General features: G+C 36.2%; 1 protein-coding gene across 3 annotated transcripts in view; it reads left to right on the top strand.

The window, feature by feature from the left end:
- IFT81 (intraflagellar transport 81) overlaps positions 1 to 16773 on the top strand; it is a 61896-nt gene that overhangs the window by 24723 nt on the left and 20400 nt on the right. For all 3 annotated transcript variants that reach the window (XR_013940353.1, XM_080559501.1, XM_080559500.1), the window contains exons 11-18: positions 3823 to 3972; positions 5959 to 6087; positions 7201 to 7290; positions 8460 to 8546; positions 10197 to 10268; positions 10355 to 10440; positions 15347 to 15392; positions 16346 to 16505. Coding sequence is in view for 2 of the 3 variants with exons in the window: in XM_080559501.1 (XP_080415627.1) it covers positions 3823 to 3972; positions 5959 to 6087; positions 7201 to 7290; positions 8460 to 8546; positions 10197 to 10268; positions 10355 to 10440; positions 15347 to 15392; positions 16346 to 16505 (820 nt within the window). In the remaining variant the exon portion in view is untranslated. The remainder of the gene's footprint in view (positions 1 to 3822; positions 3973 to 5958; positions 6088 to 7200; positions 7291 to 8459; positions 8547 to 10196; positions 10269 to 10354; positions 10441 to 15346; positions 15393 to 16345; positions 16506 to 16773) is intronic.

Raw genomic sequence — 16773 nt, forward strand, 5'->3', positions numbered from 1 at the left:
TTTGGACAGTCTGTATCCCATTAATTGGTTTAGTTAGAAAATTAAAACATCTGCTCCTTAATTAATAGAAGTAGAGATAATCAACTCCAATTTTCTGCAGTTACTGACCTTATGCAAATAATGTTATTAACAAAACCATCTATTTGGAACCTTCTTTTGATTCTGTGTTTCAGAAGGATTTTATTTATTTTTTTACAATTAATACTTTATTTTCTGTAGTACTTTCACGTGAAGAATATTTTGATGATTGTAATACAATCAAATTGATACAGTAATCCACAAATCTTTTAACTGACATGAAAGTGAGGGATTAGTCTGGGATTTGTTCTTTTCTGTAAACAAGTTTATCTATTTTCTCCTTTAATGATAATCTTAGAATAAGAACCTTGTGAAAACTTCACATGGGGCAAATGTTACTATTAAGGAGACGAAAGGAAGGATTTATAGTTACAGTATAGGCATAAGCATTAGAAGAGCTGGGCTGTGATCATTTGATAGTTGCAATTCAATTTTGTCATATGTAGAATTACATTAAGACTTAGTTACTTCAAAAATTGTTGTGAGAGAACCTGTTGATTGCAATTGCTTTCAGCTAAAGCAAGGGGAGAAGTCTAACGTACCAGCATTGGTGGATTTTTCAATAAGCATGGAACATAATATAGGAAATCTGCCCGGGGATGCTAGATACCCACCTGCTCCAGGACCTTATATGAGATAGCAAAGTCCTGCTTCCATTCAGTCTGTTTCATAGTCTGGATTCCACGCTTTTTATGTTATAGTCACCCATAAATATAGCCGAGGGGAAAATCATAATCTTTCTTTGCTTTCATTTGGATAGTTTTTATATCTCAGGGGGCTCTGGCTCGGCTAGCAAACATGAGTCTACAGGCTTGTTTACTTTAACTGCTAACTCAGTGCCAGCATTTGGTCCTTGTCCAGTCATTTAATCTTTGAAGCTTAAATAACTATTTGCGTTAAGTTGCTTGAGAAAGAAAAGCTCACTGGTGGACATAACCTTGAATGGTGCACTACTGGGGGCACTGACAGCTCCATGGGAATTCTGTAGGTTGAGCCTGCTGAGTTTCTACACAGGGAGCAGTTGACCTGGTCTATGGGAAAGTGCCGTTGGTCAAAAATGCAATCCTTTTGGGTAGTTAACTTTACTTTAAAGTGATACATCTTGACATAGCTATTCTTTCTTGAACTCTTTGTAGTATTTAAACCGCAATAAAATCCAATCTTTTATAGCATTTTAAGGGCTTGATTTTTCACCTACATATAGATGGGAGCGTGAGATATACGAAGCTTGAGAAGTAATGCTTACACAAGTGAAAGCACTAGTATTTTGCAATAAATTTATTTGTAGTTTTTGGAAGCGTAACAGAATGATTCTTAGCTTTTAGACTGGAGAAACCTAATTTTTCCTGAAGATCCCTATCAGCTGCTGACTTAAGTGGAGTTAAATCTAACAGCTCCAGCTCTGAATTTGGCCCTGGATCTAAAGAAGGCTTCGGTTAGTGAGATTTTGAGGGGCTAATCTATGCCACAGTTGGAGTAGGTGAAGTCTTTTGAAAATTCTGCCAAACTATTGATTGATTTTCTACAGGTATTATAATTTTGCTGCTGTTGTTTATATCTTGTTTCACCTGCTTTGTGACAAAAAAAAAAGTTATGTGAAAACTTGCTTGCTTTTAAAAAGCCAGAGATTGCGGTGAAAGATAGACATCTATCTCCTAAAATGAATAGATTTCACTTGTCAATGTGAGCAGCTTGTAGTTCATTTTGCATGATTTTTTTATTATATAGACTTAATCAACTAATAATAGAACTTCAGTGGAATCAGTTCTTTAATCAACAAGATCCTTTGACTCCCATTGTAAAATACATTATGCTGTGAATATTGAATATGCAAATACTCTACCTCCCACTCAAGCTATTTTCAAGACCTTAGAAGTAGTTATAGAAGTGAAGAGAACAATAGTTTGCGTTTCATCCTGGGATAAACTGCCAGAAAATTGTTCGGATTCAATTGGTGTATGTGGTCATACAAAGTAAGTTTCATCCTTTACATAATTTTTTACTATATTCCACTGATAGAATGAAATCTCTCAGGAACCACTCCATCAAGACCAAAGACTCTGCTCTTAAATTTTCCTCGGTTTGCTGGAGAGATTCTATTTATACTCTTATAATCTCTTGAAAATCACAGAAAACTTGGCGTTATCTAAGTGAGACCAAAAAAAAGAAAAAAGTCTTTTGTATTAACTAGGAGGATATAAGTGAATTTGCTATGAAAAATAATTAATTCTGGTAATTCTACACTAATTTGGCAATCATAGAATGAAGACAGTAGGACTGTAACAGAACTGCCTCCGCTGTGCAGTGCTGTGGCTTAGGTGACCTTGTCTATCCTTGTCCTAGGTAGTACGCACAATGTAAAATGGTATTCCAAAGCCACACATAGTCCAGTCTGCATAGAGCACATTGAGTAATTTGTGGGTTTGTTCTTTCACCAAAAACGTTTATAGCTTTTGGCTTTAAAAATAGTTGTGGAGCATAGCAAGAGAGAAGCAGCTTTGGCCTAGATATTGCACAGGATGGCAGATGAACAGGGTTGATTTCATTTTGGGCGTTTTGCCCAGGACACTTTTTATAGAACATACAGTTACTCTGGGGGTTCTGAGGCTGTGGTCACATTGTTTTTTTGGATTTCTTCTTTAGAAGGGAGAGTGGCATCATTTTGCAAAAAACAAGAAAATAATGTACATTTCAAAATCTAAGTTCTTTTATGTTTGAGTTTTAAACTCCTGTCAGTGGTAGCAGGGCTCCTATTTTCTGCCTGGGCCTGCCTGTTTTGCACTCGCTCTGCACATGCTGAACCCTCCTCATTGAGGAACATTCTGCAGCCTGTTCTTACACTATTTACTGTAATAAATTGTATTTGTTTTCCGTCTTTGGATCTGAATGCGTTTTAGAGCTGTGACTGGCAGCTCAAAGAGCTAAGCCTGTTTGACAGATGGAAAGTATTCAGGCAAAGAAAAACATTACATGTTTCTTTCAACACCTGATTTTTCGTATCTCTTACAAATTGAGCGCACTTGGGTTCTGATATAATTTAGCTAAGGCTGTTATCTGTAAGGATATGAATTATTTTGCTTAGTCTTTAATAAAAATATAAATTCTCCATTACATTAGATTGGGGTGAAACATACTGCATTTCTCTGCTTTTATTTCCCTGTTTTTAAAGCCTTAGCCTGTGATATCATTTAGTTCTGCAACAGTCAATGGAAGAGAACATAAAATTTTAACTATTGAGAACTAGCAGTTAAAAAAAAAAAAAAAGATAATCTTTTTCCCATGCTCTGTTCTCTTCTATTTTTCTGCACTTTCTTACAACGTTTCTTGGTCTGCAGAGCTCTCTGCGGGTAGGCACTGCTGATCTGGTGCTCTTTTAAAAGTGCAAATTACTATTACATTAACTTTTTATCATCCAGGATTCTCAGAACATTTTGCAAACAGTGATTAGTTTTCCAGCTGTCAACTGGTGATGAGTAGAAATGAATGATCTCCACATTTCAAATGAGTGAGCTGGGACATGGAGCAATATAGCCGGTTTTCTTAGCTCACACAGCAAACAGAGAGCTGGAAATAAGTAGACCCTGGGAATCCTTAATTCCAGTCCCCTGTTTTAAACCCTTAACCTTCAATATGCAGTCCAAATGGATAATTACATTTTATATAGGAACAGTCAGTGATGAGGTCCTTCTTTGCTTTACATTGAATGACAAATGCTTCGATTTTCTCTCTTCTCTCTCATTCCAGTTTAAACACTATGTTAATAAGCTCCGGAGCAAGAACACATTTTATAAAAAGAAGCGACTGGAAATAGCAGAAATTACAGCTGAGTATGGTATCCTCCAGAGGACAGAAGAACTTCTAAAACAGCGCCACGAGGCTATTCAGCAGCAGTTGGTAATACAGGCATTTACTACTCCCACAGTCCATCATCCTTGCTTCCCTGATAACTAGCTATATAATAAGATAGATGCTGTTTTGTTAGTTTCTAATATATATCATCCTTAGCGCTCCCGCTGTCATTAGTCATTAGTGTACAAAATTTATTTTTGTCTGTTGACTGTGCTAAGCTGCTGTACTTTATGTTCAGCAACTGTATTTTTTACAGGCAGTCATGAATGTTCTGCGATTTCTTAGAATGAGGGACTTGACCCTGCTTTTTGAAGTCAATGGTAAATCTTCACTAGCTCCAGTTAGAGCAAGGCTGGATTCTTAAATTAGTTTTTCGTAGCTGCATACATAGTAAGGGCTTTGAAAATAATATCAACAGCAAGTAGGATTCAAGTTACTGCTACGAAATATATAGGAATAATGTTTAAAAAAAAGAGGGGGCAGGAAGTAAAGATTCTATTCCCAGAAAATCTAGCAGAAAATGTGTTTCACAGTAAGTGAAAAATGATAAAGTGGATGAATGATTTTTCTAGGCCAGAAGAGCAGAAATATGTTTGGTCTTCTTAACTGTAACCATACAGGCAATATACAGTCATCCCAAATGCAGAGATTCACTTTTTAGTTCACAAAAATCAACTGCTGTAGAATTTTCTTTTAATATCAGTATTCTTGTTATCAAAATATTTAGTTGTTATTTATATCTGTTTTTGTTACATGTACATATTTTGCATTTTTAAAATATAAAAGTATTTGCTCAATTTAAAAAAAAATACATAAAATAGTCTGTGAAAAGATATTCACATAGTTGCAGTGGATGACGTCATGGTATTTCAGTAAGGCACTCACGTTTAATTAAAAATAAAACCAGAACTGCTACTGGATAGAAAGAAGCACCTAAGCATTAGGATCAGAGCTGTTCTCGTGATTGCTACTCAGCTAGGAGGAGGGTGTGTGGATGTATGTTTTCACTTACAACGTGTTTATTTACAGCAGGATAACTAACGTACAGCAGTCATCTCACAATATAATCACCGCAGACAAAAAGCACTAGAAGCTTTTCTGTGATGCGGCTACACATGGTCAATATATTCCTATACGAGTCTGACCTTTTCTAAACTACCTCGTAGCAAAACCAAAGAGCTTTGACTTCATCACATTCTTGTTATCCGTAGGTTCGTGCCCACTGCGTCCTGCCAATTCTACATTCTTACCCTCAGATGACTAGTGCGCACATTTTCCCTGTAATATCAAAGATACCTTTTCTAGCCTCGGGCACAATGGCCTGTCAGACTATACCCTGCTATTAAAGTCAGATTGCTCCCATCATAGTAGCAGTAGCTAATAGTAGACATAAATCTTTTCTTAAACGTATGGTTATAAAAGTTTTTTGAGGACAATGGACTTGGAGTTCACAGATAGACGACGCTTTTAAGAATGAATATTTTGCTTTTTAACAAATTGTGGATGCATAATCAACACCTAGCTTTCAAATTAGAGCTCCTCCTTACATACTTAATGAGCAAGCATTGCTAAATACCATTACATCAGCATATAATTAAATGTAAGGTTTATGTAATATAATGCTAGAATTGTTAATTTGGCATTAGTATTACTATAATGAATACAGCGTTCACTTAGTTTTGCTTGACAGTTGTTTATAAAATAATTAGCTACATTGCATCTTCTGATTAAGCATCTGGATTTACAACTTGAGTTCCTTCAGAGGCTGACCTAAAGCTCACTTTACTTTGTGGAAACTTTCTGTTTATTTCATGGGGTGTTAGATCACAAAATAGTGGTGTATTATAGGAAGTTGTTATTAGCTTGCTGTACATGCACTAGATAAAAAGTCAGTTGTAGCAGCTAAATTATTAATCACTTTCAAAATAAGTCGATTACGTTTCCACTTTCTTTACAGTGTTTCACCTCTTTGAAGGAATTTGCTTTATTACTTAATGGACTCACACTCAGCATTTATTTGTGTGTTTGCAGCAAGCAATTGAAGACAAAAAAGGTATTTCTGGATATAGTTACACCCAGGAGGAGCTGGAAAGAGTATCTGCAGTAAAGAGTGAAATGGATGAAATGAAAGGCCGAACACTAGACAACATGTCTGAAATGGTGATTTTTGTCTTAAATTGTTGTACTACTTCAATCTCAATTATCTGGTTCCTCAGAGTATAAAACTAAGTTTAATATTTTTGGTTGGATTTTTCATTTTCTTTTAGTATATATTTATATATAAAATACGTATTTTCAAACAGTATAGACCTGCAAAGGTATCTTGGAAAGTTTTACTAAAATGTACATTTATTTTGATGAGTGAAGAAGAAATTTAGAATTATTAAAAAAAAAAAAAAAGAAAGAAAGAAAAAAACATCTACTTACCTCCTCTTCAGAAACAGTAGAGATATCAAGTCTTGGTTTTAACTTTTTTTTGTGTGTGTGTGGTTTCATATTTGTTCTTGCACAGCATTTGAAAAGTTAAGAGGTTTGAATCTTTAACAGAATCTTTTTTTTCTTTGTATCACTGGAGTTAAGCATTCATTAAAAAACAATATTTAATATGCCCAAAGAGCTAAATATTTTTTCTTTTTCTCTGTAGCCTAACTTTCAATTATACTTAGATCTGTGGTCTTCCAACTTAATACATAGCCACAGAAGCAAAATAAAAGAGCCCAAAGCAAAATAGCGTTCTTTGAAATCATTAAGGCACATTACAAATAAAATGGTATAATTAAATAGAATGAATCTCAAATAGAAAGCTGGATAGAATTTGAATTTTCAGTATAAATATTTTAAAGTGGCTCTGTTTAAGCATGTTCAAATTTTATTTAACCTATGCAGGGTTTTTTGTTTGTTTGTTTTATTTTGTTTTAAGGATCTCTTCTGTCAGTTCATATCTATGCATCTCCTTCATTTTTCCCCCCTCCTTAAGTTGTTTAGGTGTCTGGCACATAGACTGTCTTCTGGACATGTCTGTGGTGTTCTCACTTCAAACAATGGGAACAGAATTTGTCTGGTTTGTGGTAATGACCCCACTGCAACATGGGCTCTTTCCCTTAATTAATTAGGCCTGTGCTTATGTTATATTATACATAGTTCAGTCTCCTTTTGTCATGTATTTTTTCTCTCCATATTTTGTTTTTTTTTTCTCTTTTCTTCTTACATCCCTAATAATATAAATGTAGTATTAATATATTATTAAAGTACACTATTTTGTCCCTCTATCAGGTAAAAAAACTGAATACTATGGTGGCAGAGAAGAAGTCCAGCCTAGCTCCTGTTATCAAAGAACTGAGACAACTGCGCCAGAAGTGCCAGGTTAGTAGAAAAACTTCAGAAAAGCTTTAAACAATGCCTGTTAATGAATTAGGGTAGGCAGCAGCAGACTCTGGGAGGCAGTCCTATGTTTGGCTCTGCAAATTTGTCCATGTAGTCAAGTGTTACAGCAGGAGTTTATTGTACCTACAGACTTCTAGTGTTTATATGTATATCCACATCCTCTCCTTCATAAGGCACCAGTAACTTCATGGCAATGAAATTTAGAGGTTGAGCTAAGACCACATAAAAATGGAAGTCAGAATATGATTAGTTTGATTCCACTTATCAGACAGCTAAATGCTTCAAATAATGCAAATCCCTTGTGTCTCATCAACTTTATTTAATTGCACACCTTGTTTTGTGTGTTTTTTCTTGCCTTTGAAGTAGGTTTATTTTAATCTATTAAACCTTCCTCTCATTCTATGTAAATAAGGTCAAAATTACAAAGAAACATAATTTACAGCTCTCTGTTGTGTTGTACAAGGACATAATCAACTCTGAAGGAAAGCTGGAAATATCAGAATAGGTCAACAGTGATTTTTAACAAACAACAAGAATGGAATTCTTAAAAGCTGACAGTACGGGCACAACATCAGGCAAATATTTTGTCCTTTATAGTAATTTCTAAAAAAATAAAAATAATAAAATTTAATTACTATGCCAGGGGAAAATTTAAAAAATCATGGTTCAAAATCATAGCGAAGTTAATTTTCAAATTCGTTTCAAAGCTTTTTCTGCTTTAAATGGATTGCAAATAATATTTCATTGATCTAAGACCTGTATTAGTCTGTATGAATGACAGATTTCTCTCATTGCTATAGAAGTAAATAGAGCTATCAAATTCTTAAATTCTTAATTTTCAGTTTTGTAACTGTATTTCCTTTCTTCTTGCAAACACTGCCTTGTCTACCACATTAAAGCTATGGCTGTGGCTGTAAAGAGGAAATTTGCATGCTATGTTGTGGTGTATGCAGCTGATCTGCCAGTGTGCAGCTTTACCATGTGTAATAAATAATACCCACGTGCCGGTTAGTTTTATGTAAGTGCCGGTGAGCGTGCCAATAGCTGAGGTTGATGTGTGACACCAACAAGAACGGAGCCTGCTTGAATGTCACATGTCAGTCAGTTGAAGGCTTTATTTATGTACTCTTTTGCCCTTTTCACATAAGGAATTAACTCAAGAATGCGATGAAAAAAAAATCCAGTATGACAGTTGTGCTGCAGGGTTAGAGAGCAATCGCTCCACACTGGAACAGGTAAGATGGTGGCTTGGTCACACATTAATAAATGCTGCGCAACGTGTTATTTATTATGGTTCAATACATTCCCTGTCTTCCCTCTTGATATGGAAGCTCACTGCAGGTGGAAATGAGTAAGTGGTGATCTACAACTACATAAATCATGCATGAAGCTGCTGTGGACTAGCTCCAGTCCCACACATCTCCTGTTCTGAACAGCAGCAAATGAGCTCAGTGGTACATCAGTCCATCCACTGAAGTCCAGCACCGATTAGCAGAAGTATTGTAAAAGATCTATCTGCCAGAAATCCTGCTGACCTAATAGTATCTGTTAGGAAAGAATCTGACAATGAAATGGTAAGGATTAATTTGTGAAGACAAATCTTCAAATGCATTTAGCAGATTCACTACATTAGCGAAACCAATCCAATGGTTAATTAATGCACTGAAACCGATGGCAAGGATACTTGATTAAATGTGACTTGTCTTGCATTCTTGAAAATTATAGACAAAAATACTATTTTTTTTTAATGCAGCCATGTAAGTATAGCTAAGAGCTTGTCTGTATGTAGTTTACGTATTGGTTGAACTACAACACTTCTAGGAAGGGAGGTACCTAAACCAGTTCTATACTCTGATGTGGGGTCAGTATTAATGTATTTATATGAATCTGCTTTATCTCACTAGATTACCTCCTATGAACTTTGTCTGGACTTGATTTCTCAAGGGTTTGCCAACATAATGAATGTATTTCGCAATAAAAAAGGTGTACATTTAAAGTGTATATATATTAGTGCATATAGTGTATATATATTAGTGCATATAGTGTATATATATTAAAGTGCATATATAGATATTCTTTCCCTGCAATAAAAGTACCTCTGTATGGTTTAATCCAAGAATAATAAAAGAACATACAGATGAACCTACTATGAGGTAGACCTTCTTTAAGAACTATTTTGCAATATCAACCTAGGCTTTTTCCTTGGCAGACAAACCTTAGCCATGTTCTAACACACGATGACAATCAAGCCCACTGATTAGGCTGGATGTGACTGTTAGCAAACTTTTGCAGCGGAACTGGTGAATTCAGTTTTCCAGCTCATGGTCTGAAATTCGTACGGTGACACAGCTTTGGAGTTGACAACTTAATTGTGGCTTGGGAGTGCGTGAATTCCATTTGGATTACCAATATTCTTTGGTATATTTTCTTGGACCATTTAGAGATGGGACTAGCCCCCGATCTCCTACCCCTCAACATAATTGATTGCCAATTGACATACTATCAGCCTGTCTATAGCTTCTAACATAAATTTTGCAGACAAGTTCTAGGAAAGGAACCGTATTTTGCACTTCAGATATGCTTAGAAACAAGACTTCTGGTAGTGCTTGTGAAATGTCTTGTAGAAGTCAGACTTATTAGTAAACAACAATTAACAGTCTTCTCTAACCATGACTGAAACTGCAAATCCAAAAATGTTACCCTTTTGGTTATCTTTCACATTAAAAGAGATTTCTATAAAGCCCAAATATAAATATTTAAGAAATGATCAGTTCAGAATTATGCCTGTTTCTGTTATGGACTCTCATGGTTTATATAGCAACACAGGGCATGTACTATGGACTTTGAGTTATGTTATCCATTGAAATCTTATTCCTGTACTACAGGAAGTGAAAGGACTCCTTGAGGAGTGCATTCAGGAAGAAAGCAACTACCGTTATGTAAACTGCATGAAGAGGGTAAGATCACAGGAAGGACTAAATCGTTCTTTGTGAAATGAAATAGGAATTATATATTTTTAAAACATTTGTGTCTTTGTTTATAGAATCTAGAAATACAGCTACAACGTGCTAAAGAAGAAATGAAGACATATGTCTCCCAAGATCCTCAGGAGAGACGAAAGGCAATTCGGTAAATGGATTATTGTGTTTCCTTGTGTTAACTCGAGGGATATTCATAAACTGAGACTGAAGTTAGGAATTTTCTCACTGGCATTTGAACTGAAGGAGTTCACCTGATAAATTTAGAAACACTATAATAATCTAAAAATAAGCGTCTTGAATTCCAGTATATACTGTTGTAAACCTATGAATTCTCTCAGACATACCAAAAGATTTTCCCTTCCTGCTGGAGATTATAGGCCCCAGATAGTGGTTTTAACTTGCAGCCCCTGCTGGCAAAGGCTCAGAAAAGCTGTGCTTCAGCTAGGTCCCGCAGGAAGTGTGGCTCTACCAGACATAACGCCTCTGCCAAGTCTGCACCAAGACTCTAACATGCAGGAGCTGGTCTACCACCTCTCAAAGACGGCAACCACATGCTGCCCTCAGATTCTGGCCACTTCTTACAAATCTTTCAGGTGTGATAGCTATCACCATCCCTAGTACAGAAATGGAGGACTGCGTAGACACATCCTAAATGCATTTTGGTTTGCTACTATTTGCAGTTTTCACTAGAGACAGAATGATTCATGTTCCACACCGTCACAGTAACCTTCATTTTTACACTCAATTTAATTGACAGAACGGTTGCTTCAGACTGAGAGGTTTTTCAGGACCCCTTGCCTTTGTCTGGTAGGAAGAGAAACAGAAAAGGTTATGAATTGAGCTGATAAATGATTTTGTGTAGTTTTCCATTTCAAATAGTGCAGTCTTGCCAAAAAGATTGAAATGTTTTTTGAGAATGAGGTATTTTGGTTTAATTATCTGTGCAAAGAAATCTAAATATTACCATGTCATACAGATTTTTTATGCTTTACAACATACCAAATATTTTTGTAAAAGTATCCTGTTTAAAATTGTGTCTATATTAAATCTTTTAATACAATATAAAAGTTGAAACAAAATTCAGGCCATAAAGTCTACAGGCTGGTTCAGCCCCACCAAAATTAAACACCAGGAAAAACCATAATGAAATGTTTTTAACTTTCATTTGATAAAAGTGTGAAAATACCTGTTTTAATCTTCATATTTTTTTTTAATTTTAGAAATTTGTATGAAATAGCAATTCTGTTTTCCAGCTAGTTTTATTTTTGACCAAAAAAAAATCTTAAATCCTAGCTGTCAACAAACCGAGCAAGTTTAAATTATTGTCACTAGATTTATGAAGTTCTCTGTGGCTTTCACACAATAGTGTTTGTCAGTCACGAAAATATTTACCAAACAGTAGATTTGTAGTAGTAAAATTAAGGTCTGCTGTGTTAGACCGAGAAGTCTGTTTTTGTTGTTTGTTTGTTTGTTTTTGTTTTTGTTTTACGTTTTAATGAATGGAATGAGTGAAAAACACTCTGATCTTTTGAAAGTAGGATTGGGCCTCGTTAACAGTGCAGTCACACTGTATAAAGGAACCTCTGCAGAGTACACCATTTTTAGTTCAGTGCGGAGGGGACAACAGCTCTGCCTTGTACCTCTCCATCTCACAACCTGCATCAGTCAGCATTCCTACAGTTTGCTTTATTGTGTAGGCTTTAAAAAGCCACAGCAATATCAATCTTTGACGCGAGGCCTCTTCCTAAAATTCCTGCATTTGTATTTCAGAGACGTGACAGATTGTTGCTTGAGATCTGTATAAACTGTCATGTCAGAGCTGTGGTTCATGTACAGCTTTCTGTGCAACGTGCCAAAATGCTTCGCAAAATCGTCCCATTCAGAAAACAATTCAAAGACATGACTGAGTGGTAAAGCAAAGACAAAACTAAATTAGATAAATAATAATCATTCTGCATTTCATTTTAAAGCTTCAGATAATCCATCATGCAGATGTCACAGCAGGAAAACAGAACCACTAGTTGTTTATCACTTCTTAAAGGTGGAAGAATAAGTTAATTTCCCAAGATATCTGTTCTCTTAGGTCTCTACCTCTCGGAACAATTTCTGGACAGTTCTCTTGCAGTGGTGGCAACTAGGGAAGCAACCGTAAGTTGGTAGTAAACACAGAATCATAGAATGGTTTGGGTTGGAAGGGACCTTAAAGATCATCTATATCGAATCCACCTGCCAGGGATACCTTCTACTAGATCAGGTTTCCCCATCCAACCTGGCAAACAGTCAAATATCGTTCAGTATCACCTGAGGCAATTTCTTCACTCATTGGGGAAGTGGAGTGAAAAAAGGCAGTAGTTGATAGCTAAGATTTTACGGGCTCCGGAGTGGCGCCATTGATAGAGACAGCCACATGTCAGTGAGAAAACTACAAGGATTCTGTCAAGAGACACTGAGAGATGAGATCTTCTCCTCTGTCAGATCCTTCGTGAACTAGAAATTGTCCTGATGCACCTTGAGAGTGGTACCAGTGGAGCTGCATCTTCTGCTGTTCTAGAACATGAAGCAGAAGTTGCTAGGAAATGAAAGGCTAGATTAATATCCATCATAGAGGCCTTCTGCAAGGATCCAAGGCATGAAAATATTTAAATACTATGCAGAAAACAATGAAGGAAAAATAAGAGTAAGAAATGAATTAAAACCAGTAATACTACGGTGAGAGAAAAAAAGGATGTAAAGATAGAAAGTGAGTGGAGGCTAAGAAGCCTCTTATTCTCATAAAATAATAGAATGCTGAAGGATGAAAAAGATTTATCGAATGAAAGCAGATACAACAACAAAATGAAGCAGAAGGGTAAAAAGAGAAATAGCTGTGAGAAAAATCTTAGTGATGATGTGAACATTCATTAGTATGAAAGGCAGCAGAGCTCAGCCAAGCAGCTGAGAGGAAATGCGGGTCAAGCAGCAGGCACTGGCCTTTTATGGCCTTGCAGGGAAGGGGAGGGTCTGAGTTTATTCACAAATGTTAAGCAAAAAAATGCTCCAGCTCAAACACTTGTGACAGAAACATCCACAATGTCGATACTCACGCAGACAAGCCCCCAAATCCAAATGCTGGAATTAAGGGTGAGTCCAGCTATGTCATTCCAGGTATGGTGAGGAGAATGTGAACAGAGCATTACCACTCTCTCTGCTGTCCCTGCTTCACTTGCTAGCTGTGGGCACAGAAGCTAGAGAAATTATTCCTCTCACGGTGACTACACACATTTCTGACCTTCTGTAAGAGGTTGCAGACCAGTTGTGTTTAAATGAATTACAACAAAGTTCAATATAGAGATTTTTACAAAAAATGAGAAGATAACAAAATGTTTCTAGACATCATTTTAGAATGTGAATGTATTTTTCAGCAGGCACTGGAATGTAAACGGAGTAAAAATGAACCATAAATAGAACAGCACTTTCCTAACAACGTATTGAGCAAAAAATGTCTTAATTCCAACACTCTTTTTTTTTTTGAACATAAACTCTCTGTTCCGTGGAGTCAGTTCTTAGGAATGTGAAAAGTTAATTTTCTTCTCTAAAAATAGAAGTTTGTGTTTTTTTTAAATGAAGTTATCAAGTTGCATTCTTTCCAGTCATCATTATAAATAGTAAAGAAAAACTTACTAGGAAAGACATCTTATTTTCTGATGATTACTTTGAAAATTCTATTAAAGAAAAAAAAAAGCACATGTTCTTGAGGCCAAATGTGTGTGAACATATGCTATGCGCCAGTGGAAATAAGAAGATTCAGTGTTGCTCTGATTTGGTGAGGATTGCTAGGGATCAGCTGCATCTGCACAGCGCTTGGAGCAGTCTCAAGACTGCTCTGATTTGTTCTGGCTAGAATTGTCCGAGAGTGACAGATCATAAAATGATCCAGCTGCATTCCTTGCACATCCCTTCTGCAGGGAGTATGGCAGGCAGGACCAGGTGGCCTGGGGCCCAAGTGCTCCAGTTGAAATCCTGGAGTAGCTCATAGAAATAGAAGGAAGGGGTATAAGAAACATGATGCATTGGTTCTACACTGCTGCTCACTATGCTGTAGCAAAACTTCACACTGATAGCAGAAAGGCTGGTATTTCTTTCTGGAAATTAGGATTTCTCTATGCTAAGTTCTTCTATCCTGAGCAATTTGAAAAGTTCTTTAGATGAACTGAGTTTATTTCTTACTCCACTGGCAAACTCTCAACCTCTAAGTGTGCCATGACACATGAAATACAGTAATTTATTTTTAGATTGTTATTGTCCTATTTCAAAAACAAACAAACAAACAAAAACACACAGTAATGCATCTGAATCATGCCATTATAGTTTGCAATATTGTATTGTCAGGTTTCATGTATTAAGTTTGCCTGTGTCAGAAAGCGACCCAGCCACTTGTTACAGACAAAGGTGTACAGCCAAGATTTTTAATAATGAATGTCAACAGTTACGCTTCTAAACCTATATTTAGGCACCTAAATGTGACGGCTGTCTTCTGAAGGTGAGGGACACACAGCAGTTCCATTGCAGTGTCTGGATTTGTCAAACCTGGACTTAACTACTATTCTTCATTCCCGTATTTTCCCAGTAATTCTAATGCTACATTTGTGGCAATTAAGGGCTGTGGATTTGTAAACTCTGATGTTTGTACAAATTAGGGCCAAGGGCTAAGCTTAGAATACCACTAGCATAAATACATCATTAAAAAGGGATCAAGTATGTCTTATCTAAACGATCTTGCTGTTGTCTTCAAGTTGGAAGCAGCAGCAATTATGCCTGCTTTGAAAATGGAAGGGATTTTATCCAATACCACTTTTGCCAACTGCACAACTGAGAGAATCAAAGCAATCCCTGATTTCAAGGATATGTTGTCTAATGACAGAAAGGTTTCTTCATGCTTCCTCTTCTATCTGTGTACGAACCTCCTAATACCTTCAGTATTTTCCATGTTTTCATAATGTCTGTCCTACTGTACTCTGTCCTATTAATATAAAACCAAATAAAATCATAATAAAATTATCGTATATTTCCTTTAGAGAGCAGTATACACGAATGATCCTTGAGCAAGAAAACCTGGGGAAGGTAAGAATGAGGTTTTTACTCTGTAAAACCATCATACAGTTCATATTTTTGTGGGCCTTACTACCAAATGTTGTGGTCAGTCTTTTATAAAAAGCATATTGCAGCCTACAAAGAAAATTCCATTACTGCTGGCAATGGTAATTAATACCCTGAAAAGAGATCATGCTAGCTCTTCAGGGCTTGCTTTCCTGCAGAGTATAGCATGAGCCACTTGTAAAAGATAGTCAAACAGCTTAATGTGACAGCACATTCCCTGTAAACCATTTGGATAAGAAACTGAAACATGGACATAACAAACTGTGCCAGCTCAAATTTTATGTTGTATATAAAGCAACCCGTTGAAGACAATAAATTTTGAGCCTGTCAGCTTTATCACTGTTATTAAAGGCCAGGGGATCATCACTGAAGCAGTGTTAAACAAAAGCAGTTGTCCGTTTTTAATCTTGTATGAAGCTCAGATCAGCACGGAAGAGGTTAGGCTTACCATTCACGCTAAACATCTTTCTTTTATTAATTTCCTTTTTATGAGTCAGTCTGTGAGTGATTTTTGCAGGTTTGGGCTACCTCTATTAATGATCAATAGCAGGTTTTGCTGTGAAACATTAATTTCTTGTCTATAATATGATCATATGAATGCATTGCAGGCTGCAACTTGACACTGCAAGAGCTCCGTATGGAAATAAACTCAGATTTTTACCATAACTTCTCAAATATATGAGACCATTATTTAGACGGTTTTAAGGCACTGAAAGGATTGTCAATCCATACAAAGCAGATAGATAAGTCCCAGGTGCTGATTCATTTATTGCTTGCAAGGAGTGTTAGTAACTTGAACAAAAGGTAATAATATTTCAGTAGCATATAAAAATCCTTGTCATTCCAAGCTGCCTTTGTAAGCAATTTTTGTGGTATAAAACCGTTCCAGTAATCTAATATTTTTGTATTTTTAACAGAAATTACGAGAGAAGCAGAAAGTTGTACGGGAAAGTCATGGGCCAAATATGAAGCAAATTAAAATGTGGCAGGACTTTGAGCAGTTAATGGAATGTAAGAGAGAATGTTTTCTAAAACAACAAAATCAAACAGCCATTGGTCAAGTCATTCAGGAAGGAGGTAAGGATAGGCTTGTATTATGAATTTTGCCTTCTTTATACCAGCATAAAGTGGGAAGACAGTGTATTGACTTCTTAAAGGTAACCTCTTACTCAACATTGTTGCTTTCATCATTTCTGTAAAAATTTGTTGTACTTCTTTTGGTTTTGGTGGATGAACAAGGAGGGCAACTAAGCACTCGATGAAGCTTTTCCTCCATTGTTTAAGTGACAACAAAACATGGTTAGGAAGATCTGTTATGAAATCTGCACTAGGGTGAACCTCATCG

This window comes from Anser brachyrhynchus (assembly GCF_964034855.1).
Source record: "Anser brachyrhynchus genome assembly, chromosome: 17".
Classification (NCBI taxonomy): domain Eukaryota; kingdom Metazoa; phylum Chordata; class Aves; order Anseriformes; family Anatidae; genus Anser; species Anser brachyrhynchus.